Source organism: Centruroides vittatus, unplaced genomic scaffold (assembly GCF_030686945.1).
Source record: "Centruroides vittatus isolate TY-2023 unplaced genomic scaffold, ASM3068694v2 contig_1477, whole genome shotgun sequence".
Taxonomy (NCBI): Eukaryota; Metazoa; Arthropoda; class Arachnida; order Scorpiones; family Buthidae; genus Centruroides; species Centruroides vittatus.
In genome coordinates this window covers 588,367-612,580 of record NW_027120916.1, presented here as the reverse complement: position 1 = coordinate 612,580, position 24,214 = coordinate 588,367, and the positions used below count along the sequence as shown (strand labels likewise).

The 24,214-nt window shown below is 31.8% G+C and overlaps 1 protein-coding gene across 1 annotated transcript in view; it reads left to right on the top strand.

The window, feature by feature from the left end:
- The first annotated feature begins 744 nt into the window (after window positions 1-744).
- LOC136968485 (small G protein signaling modulator 3 homolog) overlaps window positions 745-24,214 on the top strand; it is a 43,758-nt gene continuing 20,288 nt past the window's right edge. Inside the window, exons 1-7 of the mRNA XM_067262463.1 lie at window positions 745-952; window positions 17,122-17,303; window positions 17,376-17,442; window positions 19,989-20,119; window positions 20,274-20,468; window positions 20,559-20,693; window positions 23,063-23,258. Of these exons, the coding sequence (XP_067118564.1) occupies window positions 889-952; window positions 17,122-17,303; window positions 17,376-17,442; window positions 19,989-20,119; window positions 20,274-20,468; window positions 20,559-20,693; window positions 23,063-23,258 (970 nt within the window). The 5' untranslated portion in view covers window positions 745-888. The remainder of the gene's footprint in view (window positions 953-17,121; window positions 17,304-17,375; window positions 17,443-19,988; window positions 20,120-20,273; window positions 20,469-20,558; window positions 20,694-23,062; window positions 23,259-24,214) is intronic.

Sequence of the window (24,214 nt, the reverse complement as noted above, 5' to 3'; positions counted from 1 at the left end):
TACAATAGCAATCTTATCGTTTTTTTCACGTGTAGTATAGAAATTTCTAATAAGATACATAATGCAGCTATAACAAGAAATTAATTTTAATTAATTTAAAGTACGTTAAAATATGAGAATTTATATTTTAGAAAATACAAGGGAATGTCATTGGAAGGTGGAAGCGGCGTTTTCACCGCTTCCAATGACGGCACGCCACTGGCTTGATGGATATTTGAGACGGATGGCCGAAGCAGTTTTAAGGCGTCACGCTACCGCTCTTGGAAACTCTGGATCAAATCCAAGCGGCCGAAAAATCCCAGGATTTATCGAGAGTAGTGTGTGTGGGGCTTTGTCTTTCACCCTCCGGCCGATCTCATTGTGGGCTTGGTCGGACAGACAATGGATATGATTAAAAGGCCGTTTTAGTGTCTACGTAACTAAAATAAAGATCCCTCTTGTATTTGAGTTATGCGAAAATGTATTTGACATTCCCAAATATTTAAATGATAAAATTTATTGAAAAATTATGTAAGCCATTACAGAAACAATTTTATCATCATCGTCTGTAAAGGAGTTTAACAAAACAAAAATAATTAATAATGCAATTTCGCTACAGAAAAATTTAAAAATTATAAATTAATTTATTTTATAATAAAATAAATTACGTAAAATTTATAATAACGAGTTTTGCAATATACTTCATACTTCATTTTTTTTTAAATTAAAGAGAGGAAAAGTTGGCAACCTGTGAACTATGTAAGGTTAATGTCAGATGTTAGAATCGTAGGTGTAATATTGTTGGAGTTGACATTTTCTCAACTCTAGCAATCCATTCCGATATGTTTCGGTTTTTATTTATAAAAATTACCTATTACAATCGAAGAAGTTAGTAAGAATTACTCTACAATGGAATTTGCTAGATCCGTATTGGGAATGCCTCCGGAGGGATACAGCGGTAAAGGCACAACAGGTGGGTATATTCACATTTTGATAATTTGATTTTGATTGTGAAGAAATTATTTCGCAGATACGTTTCAAATACATTTAACTAAATCAAAAGCTAAAGTAAATAAATTTGGTAATATATGAATATTGTGAAAACATTAAAACTAATATGATCAATCAAATTATCACAAATACATACTAATGTAATGATAATTTAAACACAAGACTACAGACATATTGCCAGGTAAAAGCTATTATAATAAAAGATTTAAAGTGAATTACATAAAAATTTATAAATGCTGATTATAAGATATATATGCTGTGAAACTGGACGAAATGATTAAAATTACAAGTACTGTACGTCTTTAAACTCCGGCACGTAAACAGATTTTAGTAAATAAACAAACGTTTTTTTAATTGTGTTAAAGTTGAGAGAGATAAGCCTGACAAGACCATTTAACATGGTTAAAGTTTTAGTAAATGTTTGTTTACTATGTATTTACTAATAACTGTTTGTGTGCTGAAGTTCAAAAGTGTATTTATAGTTTTAACACTGATTGTAAATATTACCTTGCACTGTATACTGCATCTAAATATAAAAACCTAATAACTGACATACTTCTAATTGGTTAATATAAATTCAAATTTTATAAATTAGGAATTATATAAAATGTTTGGAAAGTTTCTGGACCATTCTGTTTTGTTTTTTTTTGATAAATATTTATAAATACATAAAATGTAGATATTACATTATGATTCTGATATATCTATTAACATGAAATTTTTATCAGTTAATTCTAAAGTAGCTATGTTCACATAACTGAAAAAAAAAAAAAAATATATATATATATAATAAGAATACTAATAATTTATATTTATATGATAATGAAATTTTTAACAATTTAAAGAAAAACAATTTTTAAAAATATTTTGCATTGTATTCTTTTGTGAATAAATGTGTAAATTCACATACATATACCAAAGCATTATCTATACTAAATGCTTATTTCAGATAACCAACTGTTTAAATTTATCATGAAGGAATGTTTTCATACTGTATTAGGACATCTTTGGCTTCCTAACGAATATAAGTTGTGTGAATATATATAATAAAGTGACTTATATTTGTTAGGAAGATGAAGCTGTTCAAATACAAAGGATGAAAATTTTCTTTCTGGTAAATTTAAACTGTTGGCTACCTAAAATAAACATTTAATACAGATAATAATATGGAACCAGAAACCCATGAGGTTTTTGGCTCTATATTTGACCAAAGCATTACAAAATGTTTCTAAAAAATGTTGTATATGATCAAAAAGATATAATTTTAAATCAAAAAAGTTTGTATTTTAAATATATATGCAATAAACACTGTTAAAGATTTAATAATATATCTAAATCAATAAGTATGTATTGAATATAACTATATACAGTGAACTTTCATTAGCATTAAATATTGGTTAATGTAATCAGTAAGACAACCGAAAAGCAGATAAAGCAATATCCAAATCTGATCGTGGGTTGCTTACTGAAACCATGAAATGACAGCATACCATACCATTTCCAGTTATTGCAAAAGTTATTAAACAATAAAGCAGAAATTTTTGAATAAAACAGGATAAAGCAGTTAAACATCTCTACTAAAACCTTTAAACTATACCAGCAAAAATAATTTAATTTAAATACATTATAACAAATGTTTTCGATCCCCTTAGGATCTGCTTCAGGTTGTAATTAGAATGGTAAACGTTCAAATTTAAATATTTTCAAATCATTCCTTTGCATCAATCAATCAAAATTTTAGAAGCTCTGGAAATTTTTAAAGCCAAACTAAAGGGAAAATGTATCAATTTTAAGGAGGAGGTGAGCATTTCACATGCATGGCAGTCCTTTTTCAACAATCCAGACAACATTTATAAAAAATAAGAAATTAATTCACTTAAGATTCATAATAAAAAAAATGTATTTGTTAATTTTTATTTTAAATTTAATGTTAATTAACACCTAGATGTGAATTTTGATGTATACTTGTTCTAATGTATACAGTTTCTACCATTTGAAAATATTTAAATTGGAACCTTTAGCATTTTAATTATAATGACCTGACACAGATCCTAAGGGATCGAAAACGTTTGTCCTAACGTATTTAAATTAAATTATTTTTGCTGGTATAGTTTAAAGGTTTTAGTGGAGTTGTTTAATAATCTATTACCAGCTTAGAAAAATTCAATAAAGCAGAATTAAGGAACTTTGTAAAATGCTATGTTTTTTTCCTGCCATCCAGTTCAACTCCCACACCTTGTCTCTCTGTACCTTATTGCCAACCATAGCAACTTGTCAGCAAGATAGCAAGTGTTTTTAGGGCTGTAGTGGTGTACTGGCACCTGTGTTTAAATAAGTGAAAAACAGATATTTTCTCATTTTTATATATCCACATGAAAATACAATATACAAATCTTGTTTACCATATTTCAGTTCTTATTTATACTTTTCAAATTTATAACTATTTTTCCTATTAAGTTTACATTACTTTCATGTGCCCTCTGTCGGTATCATTTTTACATATTAAAAACTTCATCTTCATACTTTATAAAGATTTAACAAATATACACCAACAAAACCCGATAATAATACAAGCAACAGCCGTAAATGAACGGGTTAAATTTAGTACTAGAGCTAGGCATTAGGTGCCATCTCTTGTTAAAACTAGTAATTATATTATAATTTAATTAATTTAGAATAAACTGGAAGAAAAGAATCGGTCTGAAGTGGGATTTAATTATTTCCTTTCAGAAACATTGCAGTGTTTTTTGTATTTAATGTTAAATAGAAATTTATTGTGTTTGTTAAATAAAATATTTGTTTATTTTTAAATTTTTACTTTGGATAATTTGGTATTTTGTTATTTGCTCAACTAAGTAACAAAAAAGGAAGCAACCTTTTAAAATTTAGGTAGTAAAAAAGATATACATCCACAAGAGCCGAATTATCGGGCTAGAGTTGGCTATAATAAATAAATAATTAATAAGACAATTTGGCACTAGAGCTTGGCGTAAGGTGCCATCTCTTACTAAACTTAATAATTAAAATTAAATTAAATAAATAATTTTAATAATTTGGAACTGGAGGAAAAGAAATCGGCCCGAAGCGGGACTCGAACCCGCAACTTCTGCTATCGATGCAGACACGTTACCAGTTACGCTACCCGGACCTTCAGTCCGATTGCCTCCTCCAGTATATATAAGCTAACACGACGACCATCGACGGTCATTACAATGCCGGCTGGGGACACATCAAGTGCCCATGTCCTCCCAAGGCACTCAACCGGTCATCGCAATCCCGGCAAGGCGTGTAAATATAAATAAATAATGACTAACCCGTTACAAAGCTATACATCTACAAGAGCCGAATTATCTTTTCCTCCAGTTCCAAATTATTAAAATTATTTATTTAATTTAATTTTAATTATTAAGTTTAGTAAGCGATGGCGCCTTTCGCCAAGCTCTAGTGCCAAATTGTCTTATTAATTATTTATTTATTATAGCCAACTCTAGCCCGATAATTCGGCTCTTGTGGATGTATAGCTTTGTAACGGGTTAGTCGTTATTTATTTATAGTAAAAAAGATGACTTTGTTAACTGTAGTGACTTTTCATTCCAAACAGTTTGCAATATAGCTCCCATTTCTCCAGGATCTGGTAACCATTAGTTATATCTGATATTGCTGTAGAGATTTGAATAAACCAAATTTTTATTTAAGTGTATTTCATTGTATCTTAAGATAATGCACAAACTACCAGTTATGGCAACTCTTTGATTACGTGAATTTCCTAATGAAAGGTTTGTAGTGGAAGATGGAAATTTGCGCTGTGAGTACTGCAATACTATGGTCAGCTACAGAAAGAAGTTCACTGTGAGTACATGTATTGCAAGTGTGTAACGTTGTAAGGGCAAGAGCAGTAGCAGCAAGCAAAGAACCTTGCCATTTACTGCTTTTGGAAATAGTAAACCTTCAAGATGGCAAGACATGGTTTTTGTATTCTGTTCTTTGGGAATACCCTTGCACATTTTCCATCACAAAGGGTTCCAAAAATGGATGAAATTTAATTTAAAACTAACTCTAAAAGAAAACTTGTTTAGTGAAAGCATCTTGCACAGGATTCTCCCCAATATTGGAAACAAAAATTAAGACACTACTCCTCAAATGTGTCAAGGTGCCGACATTCTGCTGATACTAGATGAGTCAGTCAATGTAAAAAACAGGAACATTGTAAATACGTTGGTTGTGTGCATTGAAACCTACAAACCACTCTGTCTAGTGCAATCATAGATTGTAGAGATGTGATAGTGATATCATTGTCGAAGAAGTGTTTGTATCTCTTAAACTTTTAAATGTTGAGTTAGACTATTTTGTTGGACTTTTGATGGACAACACTCTGTATATGAATGCTACTCCTTTGAAACTCAAACCAATGTTCCTGAGATTGTTCCACATGACATGCTGGGCACACATTTAATTCCTGAAGCATACTAAGAACAGCATCCTGAACATTTCATCTCAGGGATGAAAGCAGCTTAGTAAAGGTGGCAAACAGAAGGTATTCATTGGGCTGCAATTTGAAAAAAAAATTGTAGACCTATAAATTCCCACTGTCATCCATCTGTCTATTTGTTCTTTCTTAATCTCGATAGATGAAAGCCAAGATCAGATATGGAAACCTTGGGTATGAGGCCCCAATTAACTATATATGAACTTCCAATGCAAACTGGAAGTCACATTATTTCAATTCAAAACTTTTCTCTTGGAAGCAGTTAATAGATGACGACACGACTCTTGTTAAAGGAAAAGTATGATGTACAGGGGCAAGAAACTACAGTACTAATTTGAGGTGGAAAGCCTATATTTTAAATTAATAAATTAAATAAAAATATGATTAAAAATTGCAGCCTGGCATTGTGGTGATGTTACAATAAATAATTGCTTGTTGCAGATAGCTCTATCTACTAAGAACCACTCTTCGGCACTGTCGCCTGTATCAGTTATTACTTGATAAGACCAGTTTCGTACTACCATAAGAAGTGGGATACTATAGTGACTTAGATTAGAGAAAATCAATCTATGGCAGAAGTTGCATTGCAAGAGCTTGGTGAGTTACCTGATCAGTCCAAACTTGAGGAACAGCTACACACAGTTACAAGCCAAGTTGAAGCCTTATGCAACTTGATCAAGAAATTGGAGTCAGAGCCTGGATCCAAATCCAGTGTTGTAGGAAGTGATATTTAGCAAATTCTTGGAGGCATTCAGGAACTGTTGATGCCACTTCATATGGGTTCAAAGCTACAACTTTATCTAGATGGCAAACATCCAGCATGGCAGTTCTAGAAAGAGCTTGAAGTCCTAGATCCAAATCATAACCAAGCAATGGACAATATAACTTCCCAATTATGCAGATTCTCCAAGAAAGAGGTACCAAAGGAAGAGATAGCATATTACAATGCTTTGATCAACAATGAAAACAGAGCAGTGTGCAGAAATAATACAATAAATTTCTGGAAGCATTCTGCCAGGAAAATGCCAAATTTGAGTCTGCTGGCATTAAAAGCTCTGTCAATTTCTGCTAGCAGTGCAGATGTAAAGAGGAGTTTTTTTTTACCTTGAACCATATTCTTAAGCTGAAGAGATCATCATTTACCAAGGAAAATTTGGACATTTATATTTGCCTCATGTTCAGCTCAGCTGATCTATTGTATTCAGATGAAGATGTACAGTAAAAGGAGTATTGAGAATTGGATAAACCAATAAAAATGCAAAGAAAATTTGTGTGCTGAATGCAAGTGTAATTTAAAAAATATATATAAATTATGCAGAATAAAGCAGAAAATTTGTCAAAGCATAATATAGCAGAATTTTTATTTTTTAAAGCAGTTTTATAAAAAATAAAGCAGATTGTGGGTTGTCTCAGTCATCAGTTTGTAATGTTTTGGCAGAAATCCTATATTTTAGTGTTAACAGTGAAGTAAACAATATCAGTTAATGTTAACATCCCTTCTACTTACCTGCCATTACTTTCATAAATTTTTAACAAAATACAGTAAGATCCTGCTTAACGTGGGTGATGCGTTCCTAGACGACAAAGCACTAAGCAAAACAGCGTTAAAACGAGGTCATTTTAACATAGAGTAAATAGGGAAGGGGAACACGCCACCAAAAGTAAACTAATTTTACTTAAGTTATTTTTATATTAATTTGCATAATAATATATGTTAAATAACACAAACGTATGCACACAGAAATGTAAAGTTCATTTTTCGTGAAGAAGATCCTGGCTCTTCTGAAATTCTTGTTTTTTGCCATAAAGTCATATAGTTTCATTTGTCACTTTTTTCTTTCCTGAAGCAAATGTTGGTAGCAGAAGATTGCATCCAGAATGCTTTATCTTGCTTTTGCACTCCTTTTAAAATCTGGATCATTTGCTACAATTTGATCAACAATTTTGGTTGTCATTACCAAACTTTTACTAAGGAAATCTGTAGAGAAATTTTTTGGGTTCATCTGTTTTAAGAATCTCTATTTTCCGGTTCTACATGAATTCCTTGTTCTGCCAGTTCTTGAAAGTCATCTTTGGTAAGGCTCACACCAGAAACCTGCAGTAACTCCTCAATATCCTGCTTGTCTACATCTCCTAGTCCTGCTGTATCGATGAGGCTCTTCTCGTTGAGAATTCTTGGATACCTTCAGCCATAGCTTCTTCCACACTTTATTCATGCATTTATCAGTTAATTCTTGCCAAGCAAAGTCGATATTGACTATGGCATTCATGATGCTATATTTTTTCCAAAATTGCACTAAACAAACATATATTTAAGGAAAGTACAGCACTACGACAAATTGCCACCTTTTGCTGATTGGTTCGTGTTTGGGAAAAATCAATAAAATGCCGCGATAATTTGAATCAGCGTAAATTTTGAGCTTATTTTAGGCTTCAAGCAGACTGTGTTATATCAAATCAGCATTAAGCAGGGTCTTACTGTATAAGTAAATTTAGTTGATTTTGTATTTGAAATATCAGAATTTTTGTATGTGTTTTGACTATATTTTCAGAAAAGTTTGAAAGATTTTATCTAGTGACATGCATATTACATGAAGGAATGTGTTATGTGAATGTACTATATATTTTTTTATTGTACGGTTGAATTTAAAGTTTTTGTTTTTTAAAAATTTGAAATGTAAATTAACTAGAATGTTTTACAAATAATGAAAATAACGAAGTTGAGAATGAGTATCTAATGATACATCAGTTTTTATTTCAAAAGACTTTTTTCTCACTGTTGATATCTTCTTTAATTTATTTAAATTGAATTCTAAATACACATATACTTATTGATAGTTATTCAAATATATTGACAAAACCATATTTAAGAAAAAGCATCAATTCTTCATAATAGATTTTTTTAAAACAACTTTTATATCCGAGTATCTTTCTTGTTATATGTATTTGATAATTACTTTGACATTTTCCCATGATTCTGTAAATAAAAAATTATCTGAAAAAGAAATTGCTGTACTACAATGATAAGTGTAGTGAAATAATATCCTATCCGTATAGTATAACTTTCTTTGAAGTGAAATTGCATATGCATTAAAATCAACTATTTATTAATGTCGGTTCTTTACATCCTTACAGGTAGTCTTGCATGGATTAATGCTAATGAGAATCTACTGTCTTTCTTGTTATTATATACAAGTATATTCTATACATTTGAATAGGTTAATTCAAACTGTTTTCTTTATTTTAATATTAAATACTGGTAAATGGTATTTGTATGATTAAATATAGTGAAGTATATCTCATACTTGCCAATCTAAATTATAGATGAGGCTGACTTGATAGCTAGGAAAGGCTGATTTTGGACTACAGAATCTGAGAAATAAAAGATTAATTTGAAGAAATATTGTTGACAAAACTTGATGCACTTTTAAGCATTTATTCAATCTTCTTTTTCTTTATCACAATTATAGGTTTATAATAATGATTTCTTCAACTAGACGAATTACTAGGCCTAAAAAATAGAATATAGAGTAATGAGCAATTATTTATTGTGACATTGTCTCAATGCTGAGCTGCAATTTTTAGTCATATTTTTAATTTATTTAATGTAAAATATATGCTGTCTGCCTCAAATTAGTAGTGTCTTGTCTCTGTATATAACACTTTTCCTGTCAGCAATAGAATTGTGCCAGTCTATCTGACTTCTTTCAGGGAAAAATTTTTGAATTGATATAATGTGACATCTGGTTTACACTGGAAGTTAATCAGGGCCTCCTGCCCCTAAGATTTTCATATCTGGTCATGACTTTCATCTATCTAACTTTGTTCTTAAGATTAAGGAAGAAAGGATGGACAGACAGTAGGAATTTGTAGGTCTAACAATTCTTTCAAATTGCAGCCCAATAATATATTACACTGTAGATAATAAGTATTATATAAAACTTCATAGACAGTTAAATTTTAATGAAAAATGTATTAAACAACTGATTAAAAACACTAGATTTAGCACAAAAGTTGGTAGTTTGGTAGTTTGGCAGGAATTGATTACTGATGGAAATCAATGCTACTTCTTCATTCTCATTGTCATCATAAAATTGCAACAATGCTTTATTACTCTTTAATAATTGATACATCAAATGATCAAATTTGATCAAATACTCCATCAACTCCTAGACTGTTACTCATTTAAACTTGAGATTCACTTGTTAACTTCATTCAGACCACAGTTGAAACCACTTTAACATTATCTTGAATTGCTGTGATAATTGTGTTATATATGGAGCTTTTATATTTATTACAGAACTAAGAGCATAGCTTTTTCTACACATTGCTGTGAGATTTCATTCCTTGTAGTCTTGATGTAATTGTGGAGGATAAATCAATGAGTCACGTAACTTCAAATTTTTCTGAAGTTATATGACTTACCATGTAAATTAAATGCCAAAATACAGTATTGTGTAACTTCAGAATTATGTAAAAATACTCACATAAAAGATAATTTAATATATACTATTTGAATATTTTTATCTGTAGTTCTTATGTTTAAAAATTTTTGAAATCATCAAAATTTTGTTATAAAACTATTATTATACAGTTATTAATGAATTTGTTATTAAACAGTTATTAATTAAAACTATAAATTTATAAATAAATAAATCAAATCTTTGCTTATTTAAGAAAACCAATATATTTTATTAAAAGAAACCTTTTCAAAATCTGATCATCCTCAGCTTAGAATTAGTTACCATATTTTATGACATCTAATATGTTGTTCAGTATGCTATCCAGGCTGGTGTGGAGCAGCTTCCTCACCCTGCATATTCACATGAAGATGCATTGATCGATTATGCTGACCACCATCCGCTTAAGATATTCACTGATGGGTCGAAATCCGAGCCTGGCACGGGGGCAGCTGTGGCTTTCCTGTCAGGCATGCAAGTTTTGCATTGTTTAGACTTTAAGTTACATCAGGATTTTTCCATTGTTCAGGCTGAAATTTTAGCTGTCTGGCATGCCTTAAATTACATAATTAAAAACAAGCTGAACCAGGTGTTACTTTGCATTGATTTGCAGACTGCATTGGCTTGTTTAAAAAAGCCTAAGATATCCACCAAGCTTAGTTTAGACATCTACAACTTATTCAAAAAGTGCGTCGCCTTGTACAACACTAAGGCCTCTTGGATTAAGACACACACTGCTTGCCCTGGGAATGCCTTGGCTGACCTCCTGGCTACTAGTGCACATTTAAATAGTAATATAGACTATTCTATTCTTTCTTTAGGGCATGCTAAGCATATTCTACGGCAGAGTTCAATTCAGCTGTGGGACTCCAGATGGCAAGCAGACACAAATGGTGCAGTTACGCATAGCTTCTTTCCTACTGTCAGTCACAGGATTAAAATTAATTGGGAACATCATGACCATTTCACTATGACTTTATTAACGCAGCATGGTAAACTAAATAGCTATCTTTACAGATTCAAGATCATAAATAACCCAAATTGTAACTGTGGTTGCCAGGTTCCGGACACTATTGAGCATATCTTGTATGACTGTAGCCTTTTTGATATCTGTCGAAGAAAATTGATCACCTTCCTTTACGACTGGTTGCAGGTCTGGCCGGCTCCTCTCCACGCTTTAGTAGAGGACACTGAGGGTTTTAACTTACTAAAGGATTGCTTTATTCAGTGTGCTAGTCATTACGGTCCCCAATAAAACTTTTTCTGCTGGCTGCGGCTTACTGTCACTGTTCCTGGCTGGGCTATTTAGTGCTTCTACAGGGTCTATCTTGGTATTATATGTTTTTGTATAGTTGTTTTATTTAGATGTATGTATTTGTTTCTAGTTTTTGTGTGTGTTTTTGTGGGTGTCGTATGCTCTGTTCCAACTCTAATATTGGAATAGGGTATGTTGCTTCACCCGCTGTCCCTTCTTTGTACCATCATTTTATTCTCTTGTGCCAACTATGCCTAGGCTTCCCTGGGAGTAATGTTCAAAATAACCTCTCAGTCGGTTTGACGAAAAACACAAATTTTATATTTACAGTAAATGTACAAAATAATCCACTTTAGAGTTACAGTTAAATATGCACAACACTAATTCCAACAACAACCGACTATTCCCGTACAAATTCGTCGAAAGAACTCCTTACGAACAAACAGACTTGTAATTAACAAAACCTCCGAGTCAGGAACAAGTTCATACACAAACACGTAACTTCCAACGAGAGAGCTAGTTAGCACCTCGATAACGACGATCTCCCTTGATCCGATCCGATCACTTCCGATCCAATGCCAGCCGATCCGAACTCCCGATACGAGCTCGATCCGAGCTTAAATAGTCGACGGCGTTCGAACCCTGCTCCAATCAAATTTGAATGTTCCCGCAACGGCCGCCAACGGTCACTTCCCGCCGGCCAATCGTCCGATGGTCGACGATTTGAAACTTAACGGTTCTTCCCACGGAAGTTCCTAACGGTCGTTTCTACCGGCCGATCCTAACGACTTTTCGTTATGACAGTTCGTTATAACAAACAGGTGGGAATCGCGCGTCTTGGCGATTCCATACCTTACACCTCCGCGGCCAAGGATCAAACTGAGCTTAGCCCAAGCCTGTTTGATCCAACAACACTCAGCAATTTTACAAATGTCCGTTCGTGCGGACTGACCCTTACCTCCGGTACAACCGGGCAAACTCGCTATAACCCGCGCACAGAGATGCCTCGCGATAGTGTAGGACCCCTTGGATCCCCGAGACCTATCCGCGCGGGTCCCCCTACGAGGAGGTCGTCCCCATCGCCTCCGCAAATTTCTCTATATGCTTAGCTAGAACCGCGGGTTTGCTCCACCCGTTCCCTTCTTGCAGTATGACGTATTTCCTCGCCTCGGGGGGCAATAGCGTCTTTAGGTGGTCCGCCACAGTCAATTCTACCAGGTCCTCTACCGTCCGCACCTCCCTACTGTCTACGTAGTAACCATATAAATCCTTCAGGCGCGACGCAAACTGCGGCCACGTTTCTTCTGGGAAGCGCGCTGCCCGCCTAAACCCCTTTAAGTATTCCGCGGGAGAGAGCCTCAGCTCCTCAAGGACAAATTCCTTCAGGGAAGGGTAATGTTTAATTTTCTCCGCTGCTAATCTAGCCAGCGACGCTCTACATTTCTCAGACAATGCGCCCAACACTATCTGACCCTGTACTTCTGCCGGAACCTCGTAGGTCTCTAAGATTACCTCTACCAAGCGGAACCACGAAGGCACTGCCTCTTCTTCCTCCGGCATCTTCGGTAGAGCCCCCCTTACTCTACGGGCGTAATCGTCAAAACTCGCTTTGCCGAGACCGTCCTCACTATTCCGGGACCCGTGTGCTAACCTATCCCGTTCTAACTGTATTTCTGCCCTTCTTGTCGCTTCTGCATCTGCTTTGCTCGCCGCCTCGATTTTCGCGAGCTCGATCCGCAACTTCAGAGCTTCGAGGTCGTCTCCTGACCCGCTTGTCCTACGCGACGTTCCCGGCTCGTCATCCTCCCAGTCCCTAGCCTCTAGCTGCCGCGATTTCGCGTGTCTGGGCATCTCTGTGTGCTAGCGAGAAACAAAAAATTTACCTGGGTCTAATTGCTGGTGATGCTCTGTACGTACGTCTGCTTCTCTGTCGTAGCTCAGTTCTTCCGATTCTTTGAAGTGTAATCCAGGATAATCCAACGTAATCCAAAGTATCCAAAATATCCTGTCGAGACTGCGCCAGTAATGTTCAAAATAACCTCTCAGTCGGTTTGACGAAAAACACAAATTTTATATTTACAGTAAATGTACAAAATAATCCACTTTAGAGTTACAGTTAAATATGCACAACACTAATTCCAACAACAACCGACTATTCCCGTACAAATTCGTCGAAAGAACTCCTTACGAACAAACAGACTTGTAATTAACAAAACCTCCGAGTCAGGAACAAGTTCATACACAAACACGTAACTTCCAACGAGAGAGCTAGTTAGCACCTCGATAACGACGATCTCCCTTGATCCGATCCGATCACTTCCGATCCGATGCCAGCCGATCCGAACTCCCGATACGAGCTCGATCCGAGCTTAAATAGTCGACGGCGTTCGAACCCTGCTCCAATCAAATTTGAATGTTCCCGCAACGGCCGCCAACGGTCACTTCCCGCCGGCCAATCGTCCGATGGTCGACGATTTGAAACTTAACGGTTCTTCCCACGGAAGTTCCTAACGGTCGTTTCTACCGGCCGATCCTAACGACTTTTCGTTATGACAGTTCGTTATAACAAACAGGTGGGAATCGCGTGTCTTGGCGATTCCATACCTTACACTGGGCCTCTTAGTGCTCTCTGAGCGGAAAGAGGCCTTTTCTGCATTAAATATAAAAAAAAAAAAACATCTAATATGTAGCCCCATTTCAGGACAGAATATTTAGGAAAATAAGCATTTATTGTATTTAACACATTTCCAGACCCTAAACAATACTCATTTTGATAAACTTAAACAGTAAATACATATAATTTAAAATAAAATAACACAGTTAAATGTCCTAAATAATAAATTGAACATGAAAACAAAAAATATATAACTACAGTGTAATAAAATGAAAATTGCATTAACTATACCCAAGTGAGGAGTGGTGATGTCCTTTTCTTAAGGTCGCTGTGCAGCTTGCTTGGCTTTATCACAAACTGTCTTCTCAGAGATGATATCACCAGCTAATTGCTTCTCATTTATTCTCACTAGGAAGAGTTTACCAACTCCTCAATAATGTGATCTCCTGGAGGACATTGTCACACTATTAGTTATATTTTGCTGCTTTTATTGCTTTCATGTTCTTAAGAATAGTGCACACCTTTGACTTTAGCATCTTAAAGATGGTCGTCAGATCTGCCAAATGTGTACTGCTTTCATGCTTTGTGATAAGTTCCTTCCTCACCTTGACCATTGATGCTACACCCTTTCTCTTAGGCTTGGAGCTATATTATATAACAAAACACACCAAAAATAAAGGAAAAAAAGCACTTAAAACACATGAGCATAATGCAAGAGATGCTTTCACAGCAACAGGAGGAGATGACTTGCATATAGAACAGATGGCATTTATGCAGTGAGTGGTTAGTGCATTTTTTCACTGTGCACGTAGTTCAAATATAGAAGCATTGCTTTGGGTTGAATTTCTTTTGAATTTAACATTCAAACTCTGAAATGTTCAAAATTAGTCATTTGATGTATGAGGTACTACTATATATCTGCAATTATCCCTAACAGACTATGTTAGTAGAGATAATTAAAAAATGTTTGGAAAAAATCCACCTTTATATTTACCTCATTGAAGTAGGTAAATGTAAGTACTATAAGAGGTAATTGTAAATTCCCCAGTTTTTGTCCTTGGGACTCTAAATGTCTGTGTGGCATGGGAAATTGTAAATGAACATGAGATGCAAACTGAACAAAATTGGACAATTTTATTTCACTAAGCAGATGAAAACAGGCAGGAAACCTGCATTGATATACATCAGAATATTCTCAAATGAAATAATTTGATACAAAAAATTTATTTTAACTCCTGTGAAAAAACTGATAAGGAAAGGCCACAAATTTCTACATGCAGCTTTTAATAAAATCAGTAATTTATCATAAAACTACTATTCAGGAGTTGAGCTAGATAAAGATTAACTATAGCTTACTGAAGGCCTTAGTATAAAGCCACACCAACTGCTTTTGAATTTGAAAAGGATGATTAAGGTTTGGGTACACTAATAGATTCACCATGGTCTTACATTCCAACTCAGCAAAAGAAATCTTAGTTATGTAATACTGTAAAAAGTGCTTTGCACATACTGGCTAGTTGTTGATACACTTGACAATTTTCACTTATTTATACTTCTACAAATCATTCAGTTTACAAACCAGGAATCTGTATGAATATATAGTAACCATTAGCTGAGACCACGAATGAAAACTACCTCACATAATACAAATCCGACCATTTCTGGATTTTTTCTTACTGCAAGTGTCTGAAACTCAAAAGTTACAAAGTTTTACGGAGTTCTATTTATGTTTATTCTATTTCAGAGCTACGACGGGACACTGATCATTCAAGAGTCTTTTGTGGTATGTTAGATTTGATGATAAAATACTGTACAAGATCAGAGTGTCATAAGAAAGACAAGTTAGCTACAATATGCTGTTATAGTGAAGAACCACAAAAATAAAAAAAATGGTGTTTCGTGTGCCCTACGAACAAATCTCAAATGCAAAAACAATGTTTTGATGTATAGAACTATATCATATTCACTCAACATTCAGTAAACACTTATATGTTGTACGTGTGAAAATAAGTTCAAATAAAATTTATTGGCATAATGTAATTCAAAAGACTAATAAAAAGTGTGTTTTATACTAATATGTAGCTCAGAATAACAATAGTATAAAAGAAAAATATAAATCACTCCAAAGAATTAAGGCTGAGTTCATTGGATTCAACTTATCTGTTTGTATTATAAAAATAGCTTATCCTGACAAGGGTTAATACTGCTTTGTATTGCAACACACATGGTTGAAAGAGGCTATTACAAGAAAACATTCTGGATTCCTTAGCCAAAATGTTATTCTGCAATGATGATGCCAGACCCAGGGCTGGCTTTAAGCCAGTTGAGCCAATTGCTCCCAGTTGGGCTCTGTGCCTAAGAGGCCTCCATGCTAGCAACACATTGCAACATATACCTAATACCACATATACATATAACTTTTGAAAGTAGTGTAGTAATAATTTGAAACCTATAATAATTTTAATTATTAATAAACTGTCTAAAACTAAATTTTTTGATATTCACTGATTATAAAACTGGTTAAATCTATATTTTAAATTTTTATTAGTGTATTTATTTTTTTATTTTGCTTGTTTTTTTCAATAAATAAGCTTTCATTAAATAATAAAAATGCTTCATCACTTTATTTTTAAATCTAAATTCTGCTTCATCTGAACTGGCTTTGTTTATTGCCAAATGTTCCAACCAAAAACAAATAGAAATCATAGAACATTTTTTAAGACATGACAGATTTGTAATATTAATATACATTACACATTTTAACATAAATAAATGTACTAATATAATTAAAAATATATTTTTTTAAATACTCATATTTATCTGTAGTCTTTTTCCTTTCTTTCTTTACTTATAACACCACTAATTTAAACCCCCTACAATAATTAAATTCAGGTTAGTGAGAGTACACTATAATTTTTATGAGATTTTGACAGAATAATTTTGTTTTATGCAATGGATTTGTAAAAAGTATATATTTTTTTTATACACAATCACTTTTCTCTCAATTTTTATGAACATGAAAAGTTTTACTTTTAATAGTCAGATGTTAACAAAATGATCTTATTATCATATTTTTAATATATTTATTTATATTACTATTATACAACTTTATAGATTAAGTAACTGTAAATAATACAAAAAATTTAATAAAGAATAATTAGTAATAAGACAGAAGAAACTGTAATTTAAAATAATTACATTTTCTTGTCTTAATAATTTTGAAGCGAGTTAAATAATCTTTAAAAAAAATGCAGACGTAGATTTATTGACTAATTTACTGTTTTGAATCAATAAAAAGAAAACTAATGCTTTTCAGTGGAAACATTGTCTGATGATGATGATGAATCTTATCCACATGATGTTGGTGAATCTATCAGCATTCGAGCTAATTTGTTTGGTTCGCCTTCTGGTCAGGGATATTCTCCTGCGCCTGGTGGTCCATTTTCAGCTCTCACTCCATCGATGTGGCCTCAAGATTTATTAGCATCATTTGCCCAGGTAAATAATGTAAAGTTTTCTCTTAAAAAGTTTGATTAAAATTGAATGTTAAATTTATAAATTATACAACAGCCAGAAGATGCAGCATCGTATCCAGATTTTCGTTTTGATGAATTTGGATTCAGGATAGAAGAAGAAGGTGAAATAATTACATTTTAATTATGCATATGTTAAATATATTTATTTATTTTAGTATGATATTTAGCATCAGTAATAAGATATTTCATAGTTAGCAAAATATAAATTTAAATTTCATTAAGGAATTAATTTAATTTAGTATTATATACTGTGAGATAAATGGTATTAATTACACTAATGCTGAAATGGGTGGAAGATTTGTTTAAAAATATACACTGTGTAATATAATTTATTCTTGAGATCTGGCAAAAATATACACTGAAATATGTATTTTTACTGATTTTGCTGAAAAAATTCTTATTACCGTATACCTCGGCAGATAAGACGACCGTCAGGTAAGACGAGGTATAAATTTTCATCAAAGTTTTATAGTTTTAGCATATATCTGTCCTATAAGATGACCCCCAAACTATCAACGGCCTATGAATTTAGTCTAATTAGATCAGCGATCGTCATCTGGATAATAACACTGTATAGCGTATACGGAATTATGTCCTATTTGTAATTTTTTGAAAGAACTTCATATTTTATTTTCTTGCATCTAGCAGCACTACCTTGCAATTGTTGCAAACATTCACACTGATTTGGGCATTCGGGTAATGACCTTGACTATTCACAAAAACATCATATGGCCTATTCTATTTTGTGGACATACCCTAATCGCTACTAGTAAATAATTACGGTTTGTTTGTTTTTCCTCAGTAGCTCAATAAACATAACTTTTAACATTTATGTAAAGGTGTGGATTGTTCCCAGGACTGGAGGCACAGTTCAATGCCTAAAAACTGGTGATGGTTGAAACAATAGAACAGGCATGGAGTAAAAGTAAAAAACATCTGGCAACATCAAAAAGCAGAAGCGTTGAGATCTGGCAATACTGAAACAAGTTTCGAAAAGGACCATGTGTGAGCAATGAAAATAAAAAGGCAGGAAAAGAAAATCATGGAACCAATGAAAAGAAGGAAATATGAAGCAAGTTACGTCATAAAACAGACTAAAGAATCAAACAACTGTGCTGCAGCAAGGGCTTTTGATATAACAGAGAAGATGGTAAGAGATTGGAGAAAGAATGAAGATGCTACTAAAAAAATGCCAATGAAAAAAATGTTCTATGAGGAGAGGACTAGCTTGCTGACCAGATTTAGAAAATAACATTGCAGAATGGGTACAAGAACAGAGGCAGAATTGTTGTTACAAAAAACATGATTAGGGCTTATGCATTGAAGTGAGCACGGGCCAATCCAGAACAAGGCAAAGAATTTAAAGCAACAGTAGGTTGGTACGATCGTTTCATGAACAGAAAAAAATCTGGTAATACAACATGACAGAAAACAAAAATTGCACAGAAATTACCACAAGATCTTGACCATAAAGTCACGAGTTTTCACAAGTTTGTTATTGGTATGAGGCAAAAATACAACATTCCATTATGTAATATTGGAAATATGGATGAAACACCGATGAACTTCGACATGATAAACAATAGAACTTTGGAAACAAAAGGTGTAAAACTTCAAGTCAGAAGTACAGGCCATGAAAAGACTAGGTTTACAGTGGTATTAACATGCATGGCAGATGGAACAAAGTTAAAACCCGTGGTCGTTTTCAAGAGGAAAACTACTACTAAAATAAAATTCCCGTCAGGCATTTTCGTACATTTTCACAAAAAGGGGTGGATGGACAACTGCCACATGATCGCACTTGACAGATATATCTGTTGATCAGTGCAGAGTGATTAAAAGTAGCAATATTATAAGAGAATATTAGAATTCAGATTGAATTCTTTTTAATACATATTAAATCTCACCACTTAGTTTGATAGTAAATATATTCATTAATTAAATTATTAATTGACTATCATAAGTCATCATATGAATGAAAGATAATGTTTTGCATAAAAACTAACCTACAGTTCAGTTTTTGTTGATAATTAGTAGTCATTATTACTTTTATTTTGAAAAACTGTATTGTTTTTATTACTTTTATAGATTTAACAATTACAAATTCGTGTATTACAATATTTACAGAATAGGTGAATGGTTGGCTAGAAATTACCAGAAAGATACAAAGCCATATAATTTTAAAGATATTTTGTATAACAGAAGTTGTATAGAACAATGTAGTAATGTAATTCATACATCGTAGTTTGTTTCTTCACTAAATGAATATTTACACAATCTTAAAATTAACATATATTTTAGTAATATTACATAGATAAATAAAAAAATATTAATTAAATTAAGCAATTAGTGTAAAATTATGAACAAAAAATACTATGATTTTTATATTTTAATACTAAATGATTTTGGACTAAGTCATTGTGAAACACTTTAAATAATCATCTAAAAAATCAGTTCAAATAAATGATAAAAAATCATTTTATTACTTAAAACTGATTAAGAAAAGGGATATATAAAATAAATTTCAAATTCTTCCTTTTAAATTTATACATAAATGAATGTCTGTTTGATTTTCTGATAGCTTTTGAACAAAATATAAAAACAGTTTTAAAATAAAATTTACTTTTGCTCTCGATATTAATTTTAGATGGTCCAGAACAGAGTTCTAGTAAATTGTTGAGCACTCCATTTACTGAGGATCCTCAACACAGACTGCAGTGGATTGCTTATTTGGAATTTACTCATAATAATGAAGTTGGTGATCTTACTTGGGATAAGGTAAAAAAGAATTAGTCTTATAAAGTTTCATCAAAAATATTTTAATATATGAATTACTATAAATTTTAAACAGTAGTATTTATTATTAAATGAAAATTATTACTTTGCATATTGACATATATTCAAAAGATTATCATCACTGACAACTTTCTAGGTTGAAATGAATTTACCTCATTCAGAGAAATTAAAAACAATGGTACAGCAAGGTATTCCTCATTCCTTAAGACCTCAGTTATGGATGAGATTATCTGGTGCAATGCAAAAGAAACATTCTTCAGATCTATCTTATAAAGATGTTGTCAAAGCCAGTTCTAATGATCATATAATGACATCAAAACAGATTGAAAAGGTTTGTTTTTTTATAAATAAGTATGGTGTACGATGTTTTGTTTTATAGAATTATGTTTTTAAATAGTGTGCCATTTTATTTTAAATATAGGATCTTCTGCGCACTATGCCAAGCAATGCCTGTTTTTCTCATATGAACAGTACAGGAATATCCCGTTTACGAAGAATACTTCGTGGCTTGGCATGGTTATATCCTGAAATTGGTTACTGTCAAGGAACGGGAGTAGTAAGTAATACAGATTTAATTTTGAATTTTTCCTGAAGTAGGAAATATTAAGATCAGAAATTGTCTTTGCTACACTCTGTGATTTATTTATAGTATAAGCCTATTCAGATGCATTAAGTGGGTTTAACGTCTTGTATATAGCATATAGTGCTTGTTTGCATCAAAATGATGTCATTTTGACACATCCTCACTCCTTGAGAATAGAAGCTATTATAAAAGAATTAACCTTTAAGATGCAATATTAAGTTCATTGTCACATTTTTTTGAGTTATATTAGTAGATGCATTGAGTGCTAGACTTTTTTCATTTAAACGATAACCAATTTTAACTACCTCAGTATTGTGAAACAACATAATTAGCACCTTAGTGAAGAGAGACCAATGTGGAAAATGAGAGAGTAGTCATTGACACACTGCTTACTGTTAGACAGGCATTTGAATTGCTCCCAGAAAATGTCACTTCAATCCTGAAGAAGGACCATGGGAAATCTTTTCATGATTTGACAAATGCATGCTTGATTTTGTTAGTCAAATGATTAGTTTTATTTACAAAAATGATTTGACCAGCAGTGAATGAGAGACCTGTTAACGAACACATTATTGCTTGGAATCTTTAGTTCACCCCATACTGAACAAATTTTGATTCATGGAATGCTAGAGAGAGAGAAGCATGTTAGATTATTGGCTATTTTTCAGAGAGTGCTGAATTACCAGACATTCCGGATTAACAAACTTCTATTTGATTATAATACAATTTTCTATTAGTATACAGTGTGACACCTATTTACAAGTGCTTAATATATGTGAATTTGATACAGTGAGCTGTTTTCTTCTCTCTCTCATTTACAAGATAAATTACTCAATACAATAAACACAAGCTGAAATTTGTAAGACAAAATATTGTAATAAGTTTAATGTGATTGAAATTTCTGCATATCTTGATTAGATGACTCTTAGCCTTTAGTCTCTATTTTCTTTGTTTTATTCATGTCACATCTTTTGATAGAAATAGCACTGTTCATTCCAACATGATTATACAGTTTAGTGATTTTATTTCTACATTACAGATCCTTCTATCAGTGATTACATTTCATTAATAAAAAGCAATTTTAATTTACTTTTACTTTTTCTACATAAATATTGTCTTAATTAACTTTGTTTTTATCATTAAATAAAGAAATATCTGATAACATTTATATAATTGCTTCTCTTATATTACTTTCATTTATTTTATTTCATTTAGAATTATTGGGTAGAGAAGTAAATTGATGTTTTATAGCATTTTATTGTTGTTTTGGGAACAGAGATAAAATTTCTGGGTTTTGCTAGAATAATATACAAATTTTGACCATAAATAATGGAAAAATTTGCTCCTATTTATGAGAAGTTTTCAAGAATTGGGTATGATCTTAAATTGGCATTATCAAATTCATTTAAGATTCTTTATTCATTATTATCAATATATTACTAAATTACATTGAAAGATATGTTCAAAACATAAATGACTAAAAGTTATACTGCTTTTAATATTCTTTGGATGAACCACAAATTTCAAATTTACAACTTAAATTTATTTTATTAGCAAAGTTTTTATAAAATATTTAATGTATTTGATAATATATCATAACTGTATAAATTATTTTACAAATGAATTGCTACTATTTTAATATTAAAAGAACAAAATATTTGAACAAGAGCAGATTTCCCAAAATGCTAAATAGGTTGAAATCTAGAGCAGAAAAATTTCTTACAGGTACATAAATGTAATTTTAAAAGCAATCAGTATAATTTTAGTTTAAAATTTTTTTTAACGTTTTAAAGGTATATTTTTACTTAAGAGGACAACGACAAAGATATAGTTTAGAGGAAACAAAATGTTAAATCTGCCTGTGTATGAGATCTGATAAAATGTATTGTAAAGATACTAAGAAGGTAGCTTTAAACATTTATGAATTAGAAGTTTGGCTAATAAATAGCAGAAGTAGCTTGCAAAATTTATTTATTTTTTTTAGATTTTATTTGATGTTTTTTATTTTATTAATTACAATTATATTTGTTAATTTTTTTTGTTTTGCTATTTACATATTATATTTTAATGTTAGACTTTGTGAATCATTTGCTATTATTTGTATATTTAGTTTCTAGACTTGAATTGTGTTCTTTTTGTGCATTAATATATTTACTATAATACGTGAATATATTACTTTTTGTTTTAAACCTGTGTTTTAAAGGGTGGATTTAAGTAACATAAATTTACATGAACTATTAACATGTACATTTTATCAAAGTTGAAATTTCGATATGTATAGTAATATGACATGTAATATTAAAATAATATCTTTGTAACCGTTTTGTTCTAATTATTTTTAGATTGGAGCATCTTTACTTTTATTCTTAGAAGAAGAAGATGCTTTTTGGTTGATGTGTCAAATTGTTGAAGATTTGTTGCCAGCTTCATATTATTCTAGTACACTAATTGGAGTTCAAGCTGATCAAAGGGTTCTAATTGCTTTAATAACTAATTATCTTCCGGATTTAGATGTTGTTCTTAAAGAACATGATATAGGTATATAATTTTGTATAAATTAAATCAAATTAATGTGTGATATTTTTAATCTGATATTAAATATATAAATTATTGATGTTTTGAACGTGGAAAAAATCGTTATTTTTGTGTATTTTGTTTTAAGGTAAGAAGCTACATCAAATTCATAATTTTCTTTTTGGTGATATGATTTGACAAATATCGTACTGATATATAATATCAGTAAGGTATTTGAGAGATTTCATATAATATAGAAGATATTTAATTTTTTAAACTGTATTCAATTATTTATTTTATATGATTTTAATGAATTTAGTATTTACAGATTTACAAAATTTAGAAAATGCTAAGTTACATTAATACTTTCCTGAATTACTGAAAATGCTGATATTTTTACTGAATTGCTATTTTTGCATGTCATTTGAAATATTTTTTGAAATCCATATTTTTTTTATTATTTTTTTTAAAAGCTAATACTAAATGAATGATAAAATAGTAGTAATTCTAAAGTATCTGGTTAAAAAAATTTGTAATAGCGATTGTATTTGAATAATCCTTTTGTATCTCTGTTGATTGAGCAAAATATAAAATTTCGTTTAAATTTTATTTAAATAACAGGCTTCACAAGAAGCTATACATTCTACAGAACATAATTTCACTAAGCTTTTTTCATTAAATAGGACATAAGACTTTCAAATTATTTGAAATAACAGTAAGAAACAGAAAGAACCTATAGAAATGATAACCTATAAGAAATATCACCTATACAGAAACCAGTGTTCTATAACAGCATCCATACATAAAACTTACAGGGCTGTATGGCTGTAGACTCGTCAAGCCTCATCTAACAACAAAAGTCAAAGTTGTAACAATGAAAAAGCTTTCCATTTTTAACCAACTTAGAGATGATAAGGAACTAGTAAAAAAGTAATAACCAGACAGGGGATCTATGTAATTCCCATTATACCACAAATGAT